The sequence below is a fragment of the Cherax quadricarinatus genome, chromosome 26 (genome assembly GCF_038502225.1).
Source record: "Cherax quadricarinatus isolate ZL_2023a chromosome 26, ASM3850222v1, whole genome shotgun sequence".
Taxonomy (NCBI): domain Eukaryota; kingdom Metazoa; phylum Arthropoda; class Malacostraca; order Decapoda; family Parastacidae; genus Cherax; species Cherax quadricarinatus.
This window is the reverse complement of record NC_091317.1, coordinates 30,614,123-30,633,681: the sequence shown is the minus strand read 5'-3', so window position 1 is coordinate 30,633,681 and position 19,559 is coordinate 30,614,123. Positions and strand designations below refer to the sequence as shown.

General features: G+C 41.3%; 1 protein-coding gene across 6 annotated transcripts in view; it reads left to right on the top strand.

The window, feature by feature from the left end:
• rho-5 (rhomboid-5) overlaps nucleotides 1-19,559 on the top strand; it is a 318,955-nt gene that overhangs the window by 53,864 nt on the left and 245,532 nt on the right. For 4 of the 6 annotated variants that reach the window (XR_008407475.2, XM_053780640.2, XM_053780642.2 and 1 more), the window contains exon 2: nucleotides 15,473-15,739. Coding sequence is in view for 5 of the 6 variants with exons in the window: in XM_053780640.2 (XP_053636615.1) it covers nucleotides 15,473-15,739 (267 nt within the window). In the remaining variant the exon portion in view is untranslated. Of the gene's footprint in view, nucleotides 1-1,602; nucleotides 3,480-15,472; nucleotides 15,740-19,559 lie in introns of those variants that run through there. The other 2 variants (XM_053780643.2, XM_053780644.2) reach the window with 2 other exon arrangements.

The window sequence follows — 19,559 nt, the reverse complement described above, 5'->3', positions numbered from 1 at the left end:
CCAAATGCAAAGTTATGAAGCTTGGGGAAGGGCAAAGAAAGCCGCAGACGGAGTATAGGCTTAACCTGGAGTTTGCCTGGAGAGAATTCCGGGGGTCAACGCCCCCGCGGCCCGGTCTGTGACCAGGGGGGAAAGGCTGCAAACCTCACTCAAGGAGAAGGACCCTGGGGCGAATATCATACTAAACATATCTCCCCCAGGCGCAAATCAACCAAATAACTGCTGCAGTTCATGCGCTTCTGGCAGTTCCAAGAATAGCGATTGAACGTCTAAGGAAGGAGTCATTCATGACACTGTAACACCGTGTACGTCAGACCCATATTGAAATACGCAGCTCCAGTATGGAACCCACACCTGGTCAAGCACATCAAGAAACTGGAGAAAGTGCAGAGGTTTGCAACAAGACTAGTCTCGGAGCTAAAGGGATATGTCATGAGAAGTTAAGGGAACTCAACCTGATGACGCTGGAGGACTAGGGGGATATGATAACGACGTACAAAATATCAAGAACTGACAAGGTGAACAGGGACAGAATGTCTGAGAGATGGGAAATAGGAACGAACGAACACAACTGGAAGTTTAAAACTCAGAATAAAAATAGAGATGTTTGGAAGTATTTCTTCAGTCACAGAGCTGTCAGGAAGCGAAACAATCTGGAGTGAGAAATGGTATGGTGACACCAACAAGATGTGGAAAAAGACACATGTACAGTTCAGGACATTTATTAAAGGAAACGTTTCGCCACTAGTGGCTTCTTCAGTCCTAATACACCACTACTTGGAAAAGACCCGGGCCGGAAAAATACCGGCGAATAAAATAAAAAAAAAAAGTCCTAATACAGAGATAACTAAGAAAAAGAGTATATATAGTGACGCACTGGAGAGTGAAATGGTAGAGGCACAATCCATACATAGCTTTAAGAAGAAGTACGACAGGGCTCTTGAAGTCGGGAGAGTGGACTTGGTAGCGGGCAGCTACCAAGGAGCTGTAAATCGACCCCTGCAACCACATATAGGAGAGTACCCACCCCGGGCACAAACCCAGTTCCCTTGGTTGCTAGCCCGAGGCGCTACCACTGAGTAACGGAGCCAACAACTGGTTAATTAAACCGCTGAATAAACAAACAGTTGAACTACTTTGCAAATTAAACAACTAATTAAAAACAGACAAGAGAGCTGTTATCTTATCTTACGTCATATTATAGGTTGATGCACCATGCAGGCTGTGATTCACAAAATTTAACAGCCAGGTACCTATTTCCTGCTAGGTTACCAGGGGCTAGACATAATGCCGAAGTTAAAACTCTTGACCAGTTGTATCACTGAGAATTTCAGTTGGCAGAAGCAAAATGTGGAAGTTTAAAGCTGAAAATACTCTGGCCGAGGTATGTGGCACTGCCCTACCTTGCTACCTTCATGTTGCTTTAACAACCCTCAGTCTCAGTAACTAGATACTCTCCTCTTTCTAGCTTCCAGCCTGATTACCTACCATCCCAGAGGAACTATGTGAACCTTGCGGGTTTAGTGGTTCATCGAGATAACAGTAATAATAGTAAGAACTCTGGCAACTGTGTGGGATCAGTGTGTGTGCCAAGCTCTCCTACACTGCCACACAACACTACTTAAATACTGTATAAATATACAATATTTTAGCATATTGTGGCAGTTGAGGATTGTTGTTACATTAGTTGGTGTCAAACTGCCAGACATGAGGGGTTGTAAATGGATGTATTAAGGTAGTGAGAGTGTGTAGTATGGCAGCAGTGCTCTGATACACACGAGTAACCTCCATCATTCACGCTGTCTACACTCGTACTTGCGCACTTCAGTCTTAACACTGGTATAGTGCGCACATTTCGCTCTACCCTGCCATCACCATCGATGACGATATCCCATCATTGCTTCCCCGGGACGTTCGCCATACATAATTAAGCAGTTAATTACCATTCATCATGACCTAATTCCTGTTCTGCGTATTTCAACGGTCTGAGGAAGACCGGTCACTAACTCTGCCTTTTGAGTCTACTGGGGTTTCAGGCGTGGAACTTTAACTCACTTTTTTTTTTCTCTCCCTACGTTTCTCTTCTCGAAGGGAACTCTTCTTCCCTTTCCAATTCTTGCCAGTGTTGGGGCGCTGTTTCTCTGCTAGAGACTGGGAAGCCAAGCTCAATACGGCTCAAGCAATGCTGGCCCTATAAACCCCCAACAAAGAAAGAAAGAAAGGAAAAAGAAAGTTGTCACTGCATCACTACACTTGTGGTGACAGTGACGCACTCCAGCTACGTTACTACACTGTTGTGGTGACAGTGACGCACTCCAGCTACGTTACTACACTGTTGTGGCGACAGTGACGCTCTTCTGCTACGTTACTACACTGCTGTGGTGACAGTGACGCACTCCAGCTACGTTACTACACTTGTGGTGACTGACGCACTCCAGCTACGTTACTACACTGTTGTGATGACAGTGACGCACTCCAGCTACGTTACTACACTGTTGTGGTGACAGTGACGCTCTTCTGCTACGTTACTACACTGTTGTGGTGACAGTGACGCACTCCAGCTACGTTACTACACTGTTGTGGTGACAGTGACGCTCTTCTGCTACGTTACTACACTGTTGTGATGACAGTGACGCACTCCAGCTACGTTACTACACTGTTGTGGTGACAGTGACGCACTCCAGCTACGTTACTACACTGCTGTGGTGACAGTGACGCACTCCAGCTACGTTACTACACTGCTGTGGTGACAGTGACGCTCTTCTGCTACGCTACTACACTGATGTGGTGACAGTGACGCACTCCAGCTACGTTACTACACTGCTGTGGTGACAGTGACGCTCTTCTGCTACGCTACTACACTGCTGTGGTGACAGTGACGCACTCCAGCTACGTTACTACACTGTTGTGGTGACAGTGACGCACTCCAGCTACGTTACTACACTGTTGTGGCGACAGTGACGCTCTTCTGCTACGTTACTACACTGCTGTGGTGACAGTGACGCACTCCAGCTACGTTACTACACTGCTGTGGTGACAGTGACGCACTCCAGCTACGTTACTACACTGTTGTAGTGAAAGTGACGCTCTTCTGCTACGTTACTACACTGCTGTGGTGACAGTGACGCTCTGCTGCTACGTTACTACACTGCTGTGGTCACAGTCACACTCCTACATCACTGCTGTGGTGACAGTGACACTTTTATATCACTGCTATGGTGACAGTGACACTCCTACATCACTGCTGTGGTGACAGTGACACTCCTACATCACTGCTGTGGTGACAGTGACACTCCTACATCACTGCTGTGGTGACAGTGACACTCCTACATCACTGCTGTGGTGACAGTGACACTCCTACATCACTGCTGTGGTGACAGTGACACTCCTACATCACTGCTGTGGTGACAGTGACACTCGTTATAAGCTGGTGAACATCTTACAAGTCACTGGATGGAGATGCAGGACGATGAACCTGAGTGAGTATGGAAATAACTCGATCTTGGTGTTCTGGTGACCAAGGCTGCCTTCTCCAGGTGACCCAGGCTGCCTTCTCCAGGTGACCAAGGCTGCCTTCTCCAGGTGACCCAGGCTGCCTTCTCCAGGTGACCCAGGCTGCCTTCTCCAGGTGACCCAGGCTGCCTTCTCCTGGTGACCCAGGCAGCCTTTCCCTGGTGACCCCAGGCTGCCTTCCCCTGGTGACCCAGGCAGCCTTTCCCTGGTGACCCCGGGCTGCCTTCCCCTGGTGACCCAGGCAGCCTTTCCCTGGTGACCCCAGGCTGCCTTCCCCTGGTGACCCCAGGCTGCCTTCCCCTGGTGACCCCAGGCTGCCTTCCCCTGGTGACCCAGGCAGCCTTTCCCTGGTGATCCCAGGCTGCCTTCCCCTGGTGACCCCAGGCTGCCTTCCCCTGGTGACCCCAGGCTGCCTTCCCCTGGTGACCCCAGGCTGCCTTCCCCTGGTGACCCCAGGCTGCCTTCCCCTGGTGACCCCAGGCTGCCTTCCCCTGGTGACCCCAGGCTGCCTTCCCCTGGTGACCCCAGGCTGCCTTCCCCTGGTGACCCCAGGCTGCCTTCCCCTGGTGACCCCAGGCTGCCTTCCCCTGGTGACCCCAGGCTGCCTTCCCCTGGTGACCCCAGGCTGCCTTCCCCTGGTGACCCCAGGCTGCCTTCCCCTGGTGACCCCAGGCTGCCTTCCCCTGGTGACCCCAGGCTGCCTTCCCCTGGTGACCCCAGGCTGCCTTCCCCTGGTGACCCCAGGCTGCCTTCCCCTGGTGACCTCAGGCTGCCTTCCCCTGGTGACCCCAGGCTGCCTTCCCCTGGTGACCCCAGGCTGCCTTCCCCTGGTGATCCAGGCTGCCCTTCCCTGCTGACCTAGGCTACCTTACCCTGGTGACCCAGGCTACCCTTCCCAGCTGACCCAGGCTGCCTTCCCCTGCTGACTCAGGCTGGCCTTCCTTGCCTGTCCAGGCTGCCTTCCTTGCTGTCCAGGCTGCCATCAACTGGCAGTCCAGGTAACCTTTCCCTGGCAGTCCAGGCATCCTTCCTGACTGTCCAGACTGCTTCTCACTGGCTGTCCAGGCTGCATTTCCCTGGCAGCCGAGGATTCCTTCCCATGGCAGTCCAGGCTGCCTTTCCCTGGCTGTCCAGGCTGCCTTCTTGGCTGTCCAGACTGCCCTCCTGGCTGTTCAGGCTGCCTTTTCCTGGCTGTCTAACTGGCCTTTTCCTGGTTGTCCAGGCTGCCTTCCACTGACAATTCAGGCTGCTTTCCCCTGGCAGTCCCCTCAAGGAAGGTTCCTTGATGCTGGTGAGGGGCTCTTGATCTAGGGAACTGGATTTGTGCTCCAGTTCCCTGAACTGAGTCTGGAATACCTTCCATCTCCCTCCCCACAGGCGCTGTATAATTCTATGGGTTTAGTGCTCCCCCATGTTTATAATTATCCACTGGCAGTCCAAGTGGCCTTTTCCAGGCAGTTCAAGCAGCCTTTCCCTGGCATTCCAGGCTGCCTTTCCCTGGTAGTCCAGGCTGCCTTTCCCTGGCAGTTCAGGCTGCCTTTCCCTGGCAGTTCAGGCTGCCTTTCCCTGGCAGTTCAGGCTGCCTTTCCCTGGCAGTTCAGGTAGCCTTTCCCTGGCAGTTCAGGTGGCCTTTCCCTGGCAGTCCAGGCTGCCTTTCCCTGGCAGTCCAGGCAGGCTTTCCCTGGTAGTCCAGGTGACCTACACCTGGCAGTCCAGGCTGCCTTTCCCTGGCAGTCCAGGCTGCCTTTCCCTGGCAGTCCACAGTCTTTCCCTGGCAGTCCAAACAGTCTTTCCCTGGCAGTCCAGGCAGCCTTTTCCTGGCAGTCCAGGTGGCCTTTTCCTGGCAGTCCAGAGGGCCTCTCCCTGGCAGCCTAGGAGTTTTATTCTTGTTTAATTAATGGATGTTTTTTACAGATTGTTTTAAATTTCTGGTGTTTTACGTACAGCCTCTCCTCACTTAGCGATGTACTCATTTACTGATGCCTTGGGCTTAAGATGGGCTCTCTGACCAGTATGCATACCTAAATAATGTATATTAGAGCTGGTTTCCTCTATTCTGTTTATTACAATATTCAGTACATTACTGTATGAACATTTAAGAATATACAAGAATTGTTATAATAATAGTGCAAAGGTCACATTAAAACAATATCAGAGATGGTTGATACAAACCCACTGCCATTATAGTGTGCTTCTCAGCAATGAATTCATTTACCGACATGGTCTTAGGAGCAGAACTCCGTCGTTAAGTGAGGAGAGGCTGTATTGTACTGTATATTATTATAGGATTACAAAGTAACAAATTTTAAAGATTTAACCAAGGATAACCCAACAAAGTAAAAAAGACATGTGCTTTTACTGTGGTCATATTTGCCCATGAGAAGACTTTAATAATCTTACAGAAGAAGTCATTTTATTGAGATTTTATACTCTTATATGGGTGTGAAACTTGGGCTGCAAATGCTGCAGTGAGGTGTCTGGAGGCAGTGGAGATGTCCTGTCTAAGGGCAATGTGTGGTGTAAATATTATGCAGAGAATTCGGAGAGTGGAAATTAGGAGGTGTGGATTTACTAACAGTATTAGGCAGAGGGCTGAAGAGGGGTTGTTGAGGTGGTTGGGTTATTTAGAGATAATGGATCAAAGTAAAATGACTTGGAGAGCATATAAATCTGTAGGGGAAGGAAGGTGGGGTAGGTTGGAGGGAGGGGGTAAAGGAGGTTTTGTGGGAGAGGGGCTTGGACTTCCAGCAAGCATGTTAGATAGGAGTGAATGGAGACAATTGGTTTTTGGAACCTGACGAGCTGTTGGAGTGTGAGCAGGGTAATATTTTATGAGGGGATTCAGGGAAACCGATTAGCTGGACTTGAGTCCTGGAAATGGGAAGTACAATGCCTGCACTTTAAAGGAGGGGTATGGGATAATGGCAGTTTGGAGGTTGACTTTTAAGCTGTCGTATCTGAGCGCCTCTGCAAAAACAGTGATCATGTATGAGTGAGGTGAAAGTGTTGAATGATGATGAAAGTATTTTCTTTTGGGGGATTTTCTTTCTTTTTGGGTCATGCTGCCTTGATGGAAGACAACCGATGTGTTGAAAGAAAAAACATAAGGAGGGGTGGAGATATGTTAGTTTTTGAACTGTGATATCGGCATGCCTCTGGCAAGACATTGGTAGAGTGAGTGATGATGAAAGTGTTTCTTCTTCTTTTGGGTCACCCTGCTTCGGTGGAAAATGGCTGATATGTTAAAAAAAAAAAAACTACAGTAATTTAAATTTTGGTGATAATTGTATACAGTAACTTAATTAAAAATAGTCCTAGAATAATGCAATAAGCAAGTAAGTTTATTTAGGCACAGGTACATATAATTACAATTATTATACATAGTGTAAATTACCAAGAATAACCCAAAAAATGTCAGACAAACTGACTTATTTCCATGAGGGGTCCTTGTAATATCTTATTATTTTAACCCTAAAAGTTAAAACAGCTAAGTAACTCAACTGTGTGAAAATCAGTTACAATAAAAGGTGATATACTAGAAATAAGGCAACTTGAGTGATTAACATTAACGAGAGGATCGCTTACAATAATAAGTACACGATTGTTGGCTATACAAGAAATCACTCTCCTCCCTTTCTATACATTCATTCTTAGGTACCTTTCTGTAGCTTTATTCATTTGGTACCTTTCTGTAGCTTCATTCATTAGGTGCTTTTTCGCTCTCTTCTTGAACTGGCTCATGCTAGGACAGGCTTTACATGTGCAGGCAGTCTGTTCCACTCCTTTATTTGTTTATTTAGTTTTTATTATTTTTATTGCTGTACAATAAAAATAGTCAGACAGTGATTATCTTAAGCTTACAAATACTGTCCATTTTGTGATCACTGGTTTTACCTGCTAATGTGAGATAATATTACTGTGGTGCTATGGTCATAATATGGATGGAATAACATCTCCCAGTTTATTCACTAGCCGTTGCAGCCTACCTTAACCTAATCTCATCCAATAAAAGCTGTGATTTAACCAAATGTAATGTAACATAGCCCATCCTGGTATACAGTAGGGCCCCACTTATACAACAGGTTAGGTTCCAGGCTACTGCCTTAAAGTGGAAATCGCCTTAAAGAAGAACGCCATTTTTTCCACTTATAAATGCATATAAATGCCAGACAACAAGTTTACACTAACCAATATTAAGTTAGTAATAGAACTAGGCATTAAAAAAATTAAAAAGTAAAATACATACACAGTACATTCATTACTTACCATAAAATATTTGTAGTCTTAATGTAGGGCAAGAGGTGAGTAATACTTATTTGTAGGAAGTCAGGTGTAGGTAGCCCTGGCTCCCCATCCTGAACTTAATATACGATATTTAAAGCAGCCCAGAGAGATAAAGTACACATACAGTACATTCATTATTTACTTTAAATTATGTGTAGTCCTAATGTAGGATGAGAGGTGAGTAGTATTTATTTGTAGGAAGTCAGGTGTAGGTAGTCGGTAGATGTAGCCCACCTGGGCTACACCTACCTACATAGCTATACTATGATATTTAATGCAGCCCAGAGCCATGTTATTACCATTGACATACCTTGTTCAACGAGTTTAATCATTTCTAACAACTACCTTTAGATGCCATCATAAATGAAGGGAGAAGTAATGAATAATTCATGCTGAGAATTATAAACAAAAGTGGAGTGTTAAGGGGAGTGACTGGGCCAAATGCAGATTTATACACCTTTTCTCTGGTGCTGGACCAGAGAAAACATAATGTTTTCCCTCCGCCTGGCTACCACACCTCTATAGCATATAAACATAGTATGTTTATATGCTGTGTAATGTTTCTTATATAATTTTGAAGAAAATGTCGTAGATGGATTAATGAAAATGTCTATATTAGTGTAAAATAAGACATTTAATGTGCCCAGGAGTGATTATTATTATGTACACTATTATTAGTATTACTATGGCGTTAAGACTAAAGGGACACTTTTAGTGATTTTAATGTATACCAGCATGCCAGCACAGTGTGTAAGTATATTTAGGTATGGATACACGTAAGTATTATTATCATCAAAGTACATATAAAATATGCAATAACTTTGAAACACTTGAAATTTTGGAAAGTTTCCAGACATAGTAGAGAGATGTGCTCATGGAGAATGTAAACAAACCGGGTGGGGCGAGCCACATTAGAAAGACAAGTTTTCGTACAGTGAGTTTTGGTCATACAGTGGACCCCCAGTATTCGATATTAATCCGTTCCTGAGAGCTCATCGAATACCGAAAATATCGAAAACTGAATCGATTTTCCTCATAAGAAATAATGAAAATCAAATTAATCCGTGCAAGACACCCAAAAGTATGAAAAAAAAAAATTCACTACATGAAATATTAAGTTTAATGCAATAGAATAATTACAGTAACAATAAAATAATTGACACTTACCTTTAATGAAGATCTGGTGATGATTGATGGGATGGAAGGAGGGGAGAGGTGTTAGTGTTTAGAAGGGAAATCCCCTTCCATTAGGACTTGAGGTAGCAAGTCCTTTTCCAGGGTTACTTCCTTTCTTCTTTTAATGCCACTAGGACCAGCTTGAGAGTCACTGGACCTCTGTCGCACAACAAATCTGTTCATAGAGCTATGTACCTCCCGTTCCTTTACGATTTGTCTAAAATGGCCACAACATTGTCATTGTAATAGCTGTGTTAGGGTGATTTTCATCCATAAAGGTTTGCACTTCAACCCACTGTGCACACATTTCCTTAATTTTTGAAGTAGGCACAATGTATTCCACAACTGGTATAGGCTTCTCAGGGTTAGCCCCAAACCTTTCAAAATCTTTCTTAATTTCCATACTAATTCTCACCCTTTTTACCACAGGGTTGGCACTAGAAGCTTTCTTGGGGCCCATGGTGACTTATTTTGCAGAAACAAGCACCAAACACAGTGATAATATGGATAATATGGAATGTACCGAATGTATCCTTAGATGCGCGCACACTGGCTGGCTTGTAAACACTGGCACACAAGGGGCAGTTCAGGCCACATGTGGACAGGTCTCGTACGAATCGTATCGAATACGGGGTTTTCAATCGAATACCAAGGAAAAATTTTTGTGATATAATGCATCGAATACCGGATTTATCGAATACCGATGCCATCGAATACCTGGGGTCCACTGTAATTTGAAAATCACTGTATTAGTGAGATGCTGTAAAGCGGGGCCCTGCTGTATAGCTTTGTTTCTAAGCCTTAGAGTATTTGGCTCACAACTGAAAGGACCCTGATTAAATATCTGGTGGGGTGAGATGTAGAGAGGCACGTCTTCTAACATGTGAATAAAATACAACTTGCAGTTTGTTTGTCCACAGTGGTATTTATTGAAATGATGTTTTGTCCACTATGGCATTTATTGAGATGATTTTTTTTTTCTGCTATGGCATTTATTGAGATGTTTTTTTTTTTCCACTATGGCATTTATTGAGATTATTTTTTTTCCACTATGGCATTTATTGAGATGATGTTGTTTCACTATGGCATTTATTTTGATGATGTTTTTTCCACTATGGCATTTATTGAGATGATGTTTTGTCCACCAACTACTTATCACTACACTGGTATACAAGTTTCATAACATTAGCAGCAATCACTGTATGTACTGTATGGTAGTCAAGGACCCCAGTGGCTATAAGTCACTGTTTGGCTGTTTTTGGGTTATCCTAGGTAATTTACACCTCTTACCATATACGATAATTTGTGTAGCTGTATTTGTGTGTATCTGTACCTAAATAAACTTACTTGGGTAGTACAGAGTGCATGTTGGTATTAAGCTTATCTCATGTCAGGCATTTAGATAAGTTATCTAGATGTGTCACTTTGGATAACATTGATAAGTTAGTGAAGGTTGATAAGTTCATATACTGATCCATTAGTACCACACCAAGAGTTTTTGTTACACCTACAGTAAGTTCTCTTATAAAGCTTCTCTGTTTGGTACAGTTTTTGTTACACCTACAGTAAGTTCTCTTATAAAGCTTCTCTGTTTGGTACAGTTTTTGTTACACCTACAGTAAGTTCTCTTATAAAGCTTCTCTGTTTGGTACAGTTTTTGTTACACCTACAGTAAGTTCTCTTATAAAGCTTCTCTGTTTGGTACAGTTTTTGTTACACCTACAGTAAGTTCTCTTATAAAGCTTCTCTGTTTGGTACAGTTTTTGTTACACCTACAGTAAGTTCTCTTATAAAGCTTCTCTGTTTGGTACAGTTTTTTGTACATGTGACTGAGCTATGAGCCATCACTTTTATCTGTAAAAGTTGCAAGGTTTAACGCTTCCTTTTAATTAGAATAATAATAATATAAAGGTTGCAGATAGCAGAATTCTTTAGTGCAGGCAGTCGTGCATGCTAGTGTTTACAATGGAGTAATACATTGCTTGGCTTCATATCAAGCAAAGTTACAGAAGTTCCATGGATATATTACAATTTTGTTTTTCAATGGAAGACCTCAGTTTGATAGTTCTATGACTATTACAGCATTGTTTATCACTAGAAGACCCTCACTTTGATAGTTTCATGACTGTTGCAACTCTGTTTCAGTTTGGTAGTTTTATGACTATGTGTCGGCGTACAAGTATATGTGTTGACCCATAATATTTTGAGGTGTAAATTCGGGTTTAGGCCTGTATTAGCCTGATAGTTTGACTCCCCCTTTTTCCTATGTTTGACTCTACTAATTTAAAATTTCACAATTTTCACATCTTAGTCTTTCATTTTATTTTTGTCCTTGTTTCAGTAAATATAAAGTCTCAAACTATTCAGTTAGACTTTTTGTTACTTGACTGTTTTAAATGTGGTGAGCAACTGACCACTGTAGCGTAACTTAGAAATGCTTAACATCACTTTCAATGGAAAGCCTGATAGCCTGTTGGATCCAGTGTCTTGGTTGTTGTCCAGTGTGTGTTTACATTTATGACAGGACAGACTTTGTACTCCTCATAGGAGACTAATGGACCAAGTCAGACCGAAACATCATCATAATTTTCCTTCTCCTGTGTGGAGGTTATACATATGTGAATTGTTCCAGTCATGGTATTGCCATTTTATTTTTAATACCCCTCTTTTTTAGGTATTATTTTTTATAAAGCATACCGTTCTTTTTATTAAAAACATGTGTCTGGGCAACAAATATAAAACAAGTAAGAAATAGCAAATGAAACTTGCATCCATGGTACAAGTGACGGTACTAGAATAATAGCATCAGTAGGCTAGAGGTGTCACTTTCCTCCTTTGGTAATGTGCAGTGGCCTTACTTTCATGTCTGCTGTGTATCAGCAACTTTTATACTCAGTGTATTAGTGGACCCTTAGTTTTGGACAGATTTTTTTTAATGCTTAAAAGGACGACTCGTATGCTGGCATATACGGTATATTACAACTTCATTTTTCATTGGAAAGCCCCTGTTTAAATTACTGGGTATGCAGGGCAATTCTAGTTTCCATAATAGTATTGTTATCATTATACGTACCTATATGTATGACGAAACTCCTTGGAAAACTGGGAGATAATCATATTTGATCCAAGAAAAAGGAGAGTAGCTCTAGTACCTCAGTTCAAGAGCCCTTCACCAACATGGTCTCCATATTACAGAAGAGTTTTCATGTCACCCTGCCTAGGTGGGAAACGGCTGGTGTTAATAAAAAAAATTATAAGCGGGTGGAAAAACGTAGGGAGAGAGATGACAACGTTAGTCCGTTATATCTTGAATCTTTTTCCCTTTTTTTTATTACTATGATTGGTTGGGAGTACTAAATTTACACTTTTACAAGGTATAGAATTAGTGAGGCTATGAATGAAGTTTACGGAAGGAAAATAGGATTGTTGCACATACAGTGCTTGAGTATAACTATATGGCATATACGTATAGGTATTATTATTATAATCACAACTGAGTGCTAAACCCATAAGGAATATTGTGAAGTAGGTTAGTCCATTTCAGACCCCCAAACATACACGTACAAATGCACTTACATAAATACACTTACATAATTGGTCGCATTTGGAGGTGATCGTTAAGCGGGGGTCCACTGTATATAGGTAGACTTCTTAATTTTTGTTACATTCTTAATTTTTCATGCATCTTGTATGAGGTTTCCCCAAGTTTGTAAGGAACATTAAAAGGGGTTGAATGGATTTTGATGTGAAATGAATTTTAGCAGAACTTGAAAAAGTGCAAACAACTTAATCAGCAGTGCCAAAATCTTCACAGTATACTTACACGCCAAAAACAGTAGTACGTAGTTAGCACAAACACTTGATTAATATAAAAATAAAAAATGAAAGAACACTGCACTATACCTAATTGTTTATGCTAGGCAAGCACTGCTGGCACCCTGCCATTACAATATAACACAAGGAGAGGTGCACTGTGGTAGGCTTGCTGACCCATGCTAGGCAGGTCTTACTCATGCATCCATTGCATAAGAATAGAGGTGTACTGCTGTAGGTTCACTGGTGTGTTCTAGGCAGTCCTTACTCATAGCCAGCATATGTTTATATGATGGAAATTGTTGAAGACCTATTGGTTTATTATTTATATTATGTTTGTTGGCACAGTTATCCATGTTCAGTATGTATGTGTGGGCAGATGAGGATAGGGAATACAGTGGGGATGGCCATAGTAATATGGATTTAGAGACAATTGGGTAGTACCCTTTTTCTCTTCTCTCTACCCTGGCTCTGCTTATATTCTCACCTACCCACAGTTACTTCAACACTTCAATACACCATAATAAACTGACCATTTATATTTGTTGACATTATCCCTTGAGTCACATTTTATATTAAACCAAAAAGAGAGAGAACCTTTCAGTATTGAAGATGAGAAGTTTGGGAAAGGAAGCCAACCCTTGAAATCTGCGGTGATCTACCATTGTACAGTATTGTCTACAGATCATGGGAAGAGGATAGTGCAAATGAAATTATACTGGATATTATAAAATTTATTGATTTATTTAAAGTAAAATATGGTGTGTCATTGATTTGATGCACTAGAGAAGTAGGAATCTACTGTGATGTATGTCCACAAGTATTACTCATGAATAGGACAACCTTGACCTCCTACTTGTTTTTACTAAAAACTGCTCTTAGTAACTCAACCTGTATTATGGAGTACAGTAGAAGCCCCATGTCCACAGATTTGATTTCCACGGTTTCAGTTATCCACAATTTACCACTGCCCAAAAATACTAAATAGAACACAGCATTAAAGTCACCTGTATAATATCTGAAATACTAGAACCTCTCTAGCAAATGTTGGATGAGCTGAAAAGAAACAACTCCCTATCACAATGTTTTTCCAAAAGATTGAAAAACAAGCAAATGTCCACTATTGACGATCCCCAACTATCAACATTGTAATGTCTTATTGCGCTTAATTTATCAGTTAAACTTACCACTGGTGTGTATGTAAATGAAAAATTATTTATATATAGGGGTCACTACTATCTGCAGTTTTGGGCATCCGTGATGGGTTTTGGAACATATCACCCTCGGATACAGGGGAGACTACTGTATACAGTAAATAAAGGCTTACACTGTATAATATTTGTGCACCTCGGGATTACGTGATACTGTAGTACTGGTACAGTATTTGCCTTCTCTAATAATTTTTCACAATTGTGCATTGTGCAGTAAGGCTCATACTAGGATCCAGTGGCAGAGCTCCACGATAGGTGAAAGTTCTGTAGTACTTTTTTTCAAGTTCAGTAGGATACATTGAATATTCATGTGTTTTACAAAAGCAGTTCTGGATACTATTAAAAAAAATGGTTACACTTGCATTTACTTGCCATTTAAGGCCCTTTTAAAAATTCCTATGCTTTATTTATTATACTAAGGACAATTATTTCTGCTGTATTCCTTGTGATATAATGTGTGAAATTTTTATTATAGTGTACTACTGTACATTTAATGCAGTTAAGTTAGGTATTCATCTTTTTGCTGTGTAATATATAGTTAAAATTCCTTTGACAAAGGATGAACATATAGCTTTTAAGCTCTGTATAACCTTTTTTTTTTTTTTCTGGCAACAAGTGTGGGTCAGCCATACTGAATGATGAGGGTTGGTGCCAAGAAGTGCGATATTCAGCACAGTATTGCACTTATTTTTTAAATTAGCATGGGTACTTATTTTAAGGGTATTCTTGTCTTATGCTTCTTAAATTTGTGCAGGCAGCATAAACTACCATTTAAATATTTTAATACAATATTGATCTTTCACCTCCTATTTTATTTTAAATCTTCCAGCTTCCTAATAATTCTTGCAACTATTCAAAAAATTGTTGCATTGAGTTACCTTTTGACTTCCACACACTTATAATCTTTAAATATTGTATTGCATTGCCCTTAAGTTGACTATGACCATGTGATAATCTGGTAACAACATTAACCATCACTAAGTACAGATATTGATACTAGGCTCTTGCTTATGGCTTGTAATTAACATTGAAAAAGCAAGGCTGAAGCCTCTTGTGATCTCGTGTGTTTTTCATCAGCTTCAAATCAATGTAAAATATCCAGTTTGATGTTATAAGTTGTGGTCTTGCTTTTTTTATCTTATACCACTGACTATTTGCTAGTCTATTGACTGGGATTTGCCTTTAAATAGCATTTAACATGAGCACAACTATCTAAGCAAGATCTTGAGTGACACAAGTTTTATTTTGTCACAGCAACCATGTTGAGGGTACAAATATTAAGTAAATTTACATCACTGAAAATGTAGTGGGACAGTAGTGGAAGAGGGGTATGTCAGCATTGTTAACCTGTAAAATGTCAGCAGTACAATATACTGTATGTGTAATTTTAATATCTAGGTAAGTAATGAGTCCTATGAATTGTCACATCAGTTTAGCAAGATGGTGTTTCTAATAATTATGTTATCTTCTTGCAGACGAATTGTGCCAGCGAGTCGTACAGAGGGCCAGCGGACTGTCAGTGCGCCAGCGTCAACCCTCGGCCCATCTCTTGCTGCAGCTGCTGTCAACCGGCAACAGCATCAACCACAAACCCATCTTCAGCCCCATCAACATTCATTCTCTCAACCTAACCATTCTCAAAGTGTACCTGCAGCTACATCCACTAGCACCTCCATGACCACGGCCACCACAAAGCCACACACCCTCTCCAGAAGCATGTCTCGAAAGGAACAAGTTAAAGCGTAAGTAACATGAGCATTTTATTTTTCATAAGGCATACAGTGTTTTAGATAAAACACATGATTCTTCCTACTGCCTAGGTAGCAGGAAGAATCATGTTGAATATAACATAAGAAACACAGACATCATAGCAGAGCATATTGATGACTATGTAGGCATTACCAACATTTTCGAGTCCAAAGTGAATTCCAAGTGAATTCCATGCTGTCTAGGCATTGATTGAGATGGACAGTGGTAGGCAGTGCAAAATCAAATCATATCAAATCAAATCAAAGTTTATTCTCTATAAGGATTACAATGCGGGGTTTACAGATTTTGGTTATTGTGTGGTTTACATATAATAAAATACTAATTACAGAGGGGACCACTAGAACACCTAGCATGGCTAGGCATTTCGGGCAAACTTAGATTAATTCTTAACCCTAAATTATTACAAACTATGGAGTAAGTTGACTAAATACTAAGTGACTAAATACTAGTTTGTGAGTTTAGCAATGTGAATGCTTTTGTTTTGGCACAATACATAGTTTCTATAATGGAGTATCACAGACAAACTTATGACTAGTTAGGAATCATTATTTTAAGATTAAGATACGTATTTCTGTGCTTATAGTCAAATGAGTGAGTGAGTGTAAGTGTGAACCACCAGGTGGTTTACATGTAGTTAGTTGACGGGGTGTATCAGGGAGATAAGATGTTTTCTAACGGTAGTTTTGAAGGTGATGAATGTGTCTGCAGTTCTAGAGTTTTCAGGTAGGGTGTTCCAGATTTTAGGGCCTTTGACATACATTGAATTTTTGTAAAGGTTTAGTCGGACACAGGGAATGTCGTAGAGATGTTTGTATCTGGTGTTATGCCTGTAGGTCCTGTCACAACTATCAAGAAAGCATTTGAGGTCAAGGTTAATATTGGAATTTAAGGTCCTGTATATGTAGATTGCATAGTAGTAAGTGTAGATGTTCTGAACAGGGAGTAAGTTTAGTTCTATGAAGAGTTGGGGGGGGTGTTGCCAGGGATGGGATTTAGTGATTATTCTTACTGCAACACTCAATTCTGCACAAATATCCAAGCTTCCAGAGAGATAACATGAGTATCCAGTATTACTCATTGCATTCATAGGATTATGGTAGTATCACCCAACTGCAACTTTAGAAAAGATGTTTGTCATAATTAACACAAAAGGGGCGAATGTCATTGATAAAGGCAGGGTATCAAAGGAACTCAGTAGAACTAATTTAAAGCCCACAACTAATGTGACCAAGAAGAATATAACCAACCAGTGCTAAGAGCAAGTTTAGATGGAGGGCCAAGGATGGTCCTGGCAGTATGGAGTGGATACATAGTATTGTGTATCCCCAGAGACAGCTGGAAATAGTGTGAAGATCTGAAGTTGGATAAGGAGAAGACTTGCTGGAAGGTAGGTGTGTGTTGTTTATGTAAGATGATACATAGTCCAGTATATGGCACTGCTTAGGGTAACCAATTATCGCACAACCATAAAAATAATGAGGATATGGTGTGAATCACCAACTTGATACAAGAGCAAACTACAAATGAAGGTGTAGTTGCACTTTCTGGAAGATTTGTTAGTGTACGTGAAGGAGAGCAAGGCACAGAGAATACATGAATACATGAAGCCAAAATCTTTGTGGAGTGGATATTCTGTATCAACAAAGGGTGTTGAGAGGTGTAAAGAGGTAGTGTGCACATAGATTTATTCCAGTGGGAAGCCTCTGGACATCAAAGGTTAGACCCAGCCAGAGCTGAGTATATAGTTCAGTGCCCAAAGATTATTGGAGTAATGTCCAGCAGCAGCAGAAGTTCATAAGGAAGAATGAGTGTGTTCTGTGAGGGTGGGAACCCAAGGTGAAGAAGTCTGTTCTGTGCAAAATTGAGGTATACTGACCATTATCTTCGAACACCCACCAGATCATCAAGAAAAGGATTGGGAAACTTAACCTTGTCAAATGTATAGAGTAAGCCTCCAGGATGATGGATCTGGAAGGAAGAAATGTAATACTGGAAACATGCAAATACTGTATCTCATGGAGAAAAGAAAAATAATCTTCAGAAGACCCCTGGGATCTACTAGAGATCAATTAAATATATCAGTGAGGTTTCCATTCTGTAAAAGTGGTATATATGCATTGTTGATGAATTGCAAGAGTGGAAGAGATTTCTGGGAACACTAAGAGGTACTATCTAAAGAGGAAATTAATAATGATGTCACTGTTGATTGTGTCAACCACTTTGAAAAAAAAAAGGGTTATGTGATAGAGCTGTACTTGAATGTTAGATGAAGCTTGAAACATGAATGAGATGGGCATTGCAAGGGACCAACCACTAAAGTGTTCTTTGCTAGTCCTCGTGGATCCAATCTGAAACTGAGGAAAAGGAATATTTATTTACCCCAACCCCATACAGAAGGGAGGAGAACTGTCCATAACACTGTGTATTGCAGTGAGACAGAAGGTCTCTGTAGAGAAGCAGTCTTCCAGGACAGGATTACTTGTTTACATTTAGTGGGAGACATGGCAAGCAATCACCAGTGGAATTCACAGGGAGTCCAGCTTTTACAAAGGGAGTGAGACTCATCCATGCTTGTATAAAGAACGAGAATGACTAGTAAACCCAATCTTTTTAATGACCTTAAGGAATAAAGAGTGCTGACAAAGTTGATTGTGGTCATAGCTCATTCTGTATGTAGTAGTTTCTTATATGTGGATTACAGGTGGGTTGTTTTGAATTTGTATGGCGGTAATTACTTTCGTCTTTAAAAGACATTGGGGTTCTTTTCTCCCTCCTACCATCTATTGTCCACATTAGAAACTAGAAGCTGTAGATCAGCCTGTGTTTGCAAATTCTGTGTTGATTTCTCACATGCAGTTTATAGCAAATTTTTCAGTTTAGGTTAGATTTGGTTTGGTTTGATTTGATTGTCATCTATTAATAAAATTTAGCCAATTATAAGATACCACAGTGCTAATAAATGAGAGATTACATAAAATAGAGGCAAAAAGTTTTGAAGCACAAATAGAAAAAGTGACCCACAGAGTGTATTGTACAATGCACGGTCAGATAATCACTATTTAAGGCTCATGAACAGTTGCCCATTTGTCTTAGCAACAGTGGAATATTGACTGTTATGGTGGAGAGGCATCTCTTTACTGCCTTGAGGCAAGCACATTCTCCATCAGAGATTTCCAGCATACATTATGTATTTCATGGAAGTTGACCAAACTTCAGTCCTGGCAGAACAAGGACTAACCATGTACTGTTATGTGGGTGTTCCAGGAGGTCCAGAGGGTATCCTGGGTCTGTTATTTATGTGAACTCCTCCAGCTTTACCTTTTCCCTGGGACATATTTGGAATAAAGTTTATGTAATAGAGAGTTCCAAGACTGAAAGATAAAGGAGGAAGTGTAGAATAAATACAGTGAAAAGTAGGAGTGTCAAGAGAACTATTAAGGAGCACTGTCATCATCCAAGATCTCTCTTCAGCTTTACTGAACTTCTTGTGTTCAAACCTATGAACTCTGACAAAGGAAAAAAAGTGTATGGACCCGGTGGTGGCGCTGGACCTCAGCCTTGCTGAAGCAAATATAAGAAGCATTTTCATGATGGTTAAGTCTTAAAGAGGGACCAGACAAGTTCCTCTAGGAGGTGCCCAGTCGGCCAAGCTGTAATGGCTATATGGGCCTTTGAGTTCCTGGCAGCAATAGCCTAGCTGATCAGGTGGTTATTAAGAAAGCATATCTTCATTCTGGATAATAAGGTATCCCATAGCTCAATTGCTAGCACACTTAGTTCACACACTAAGGT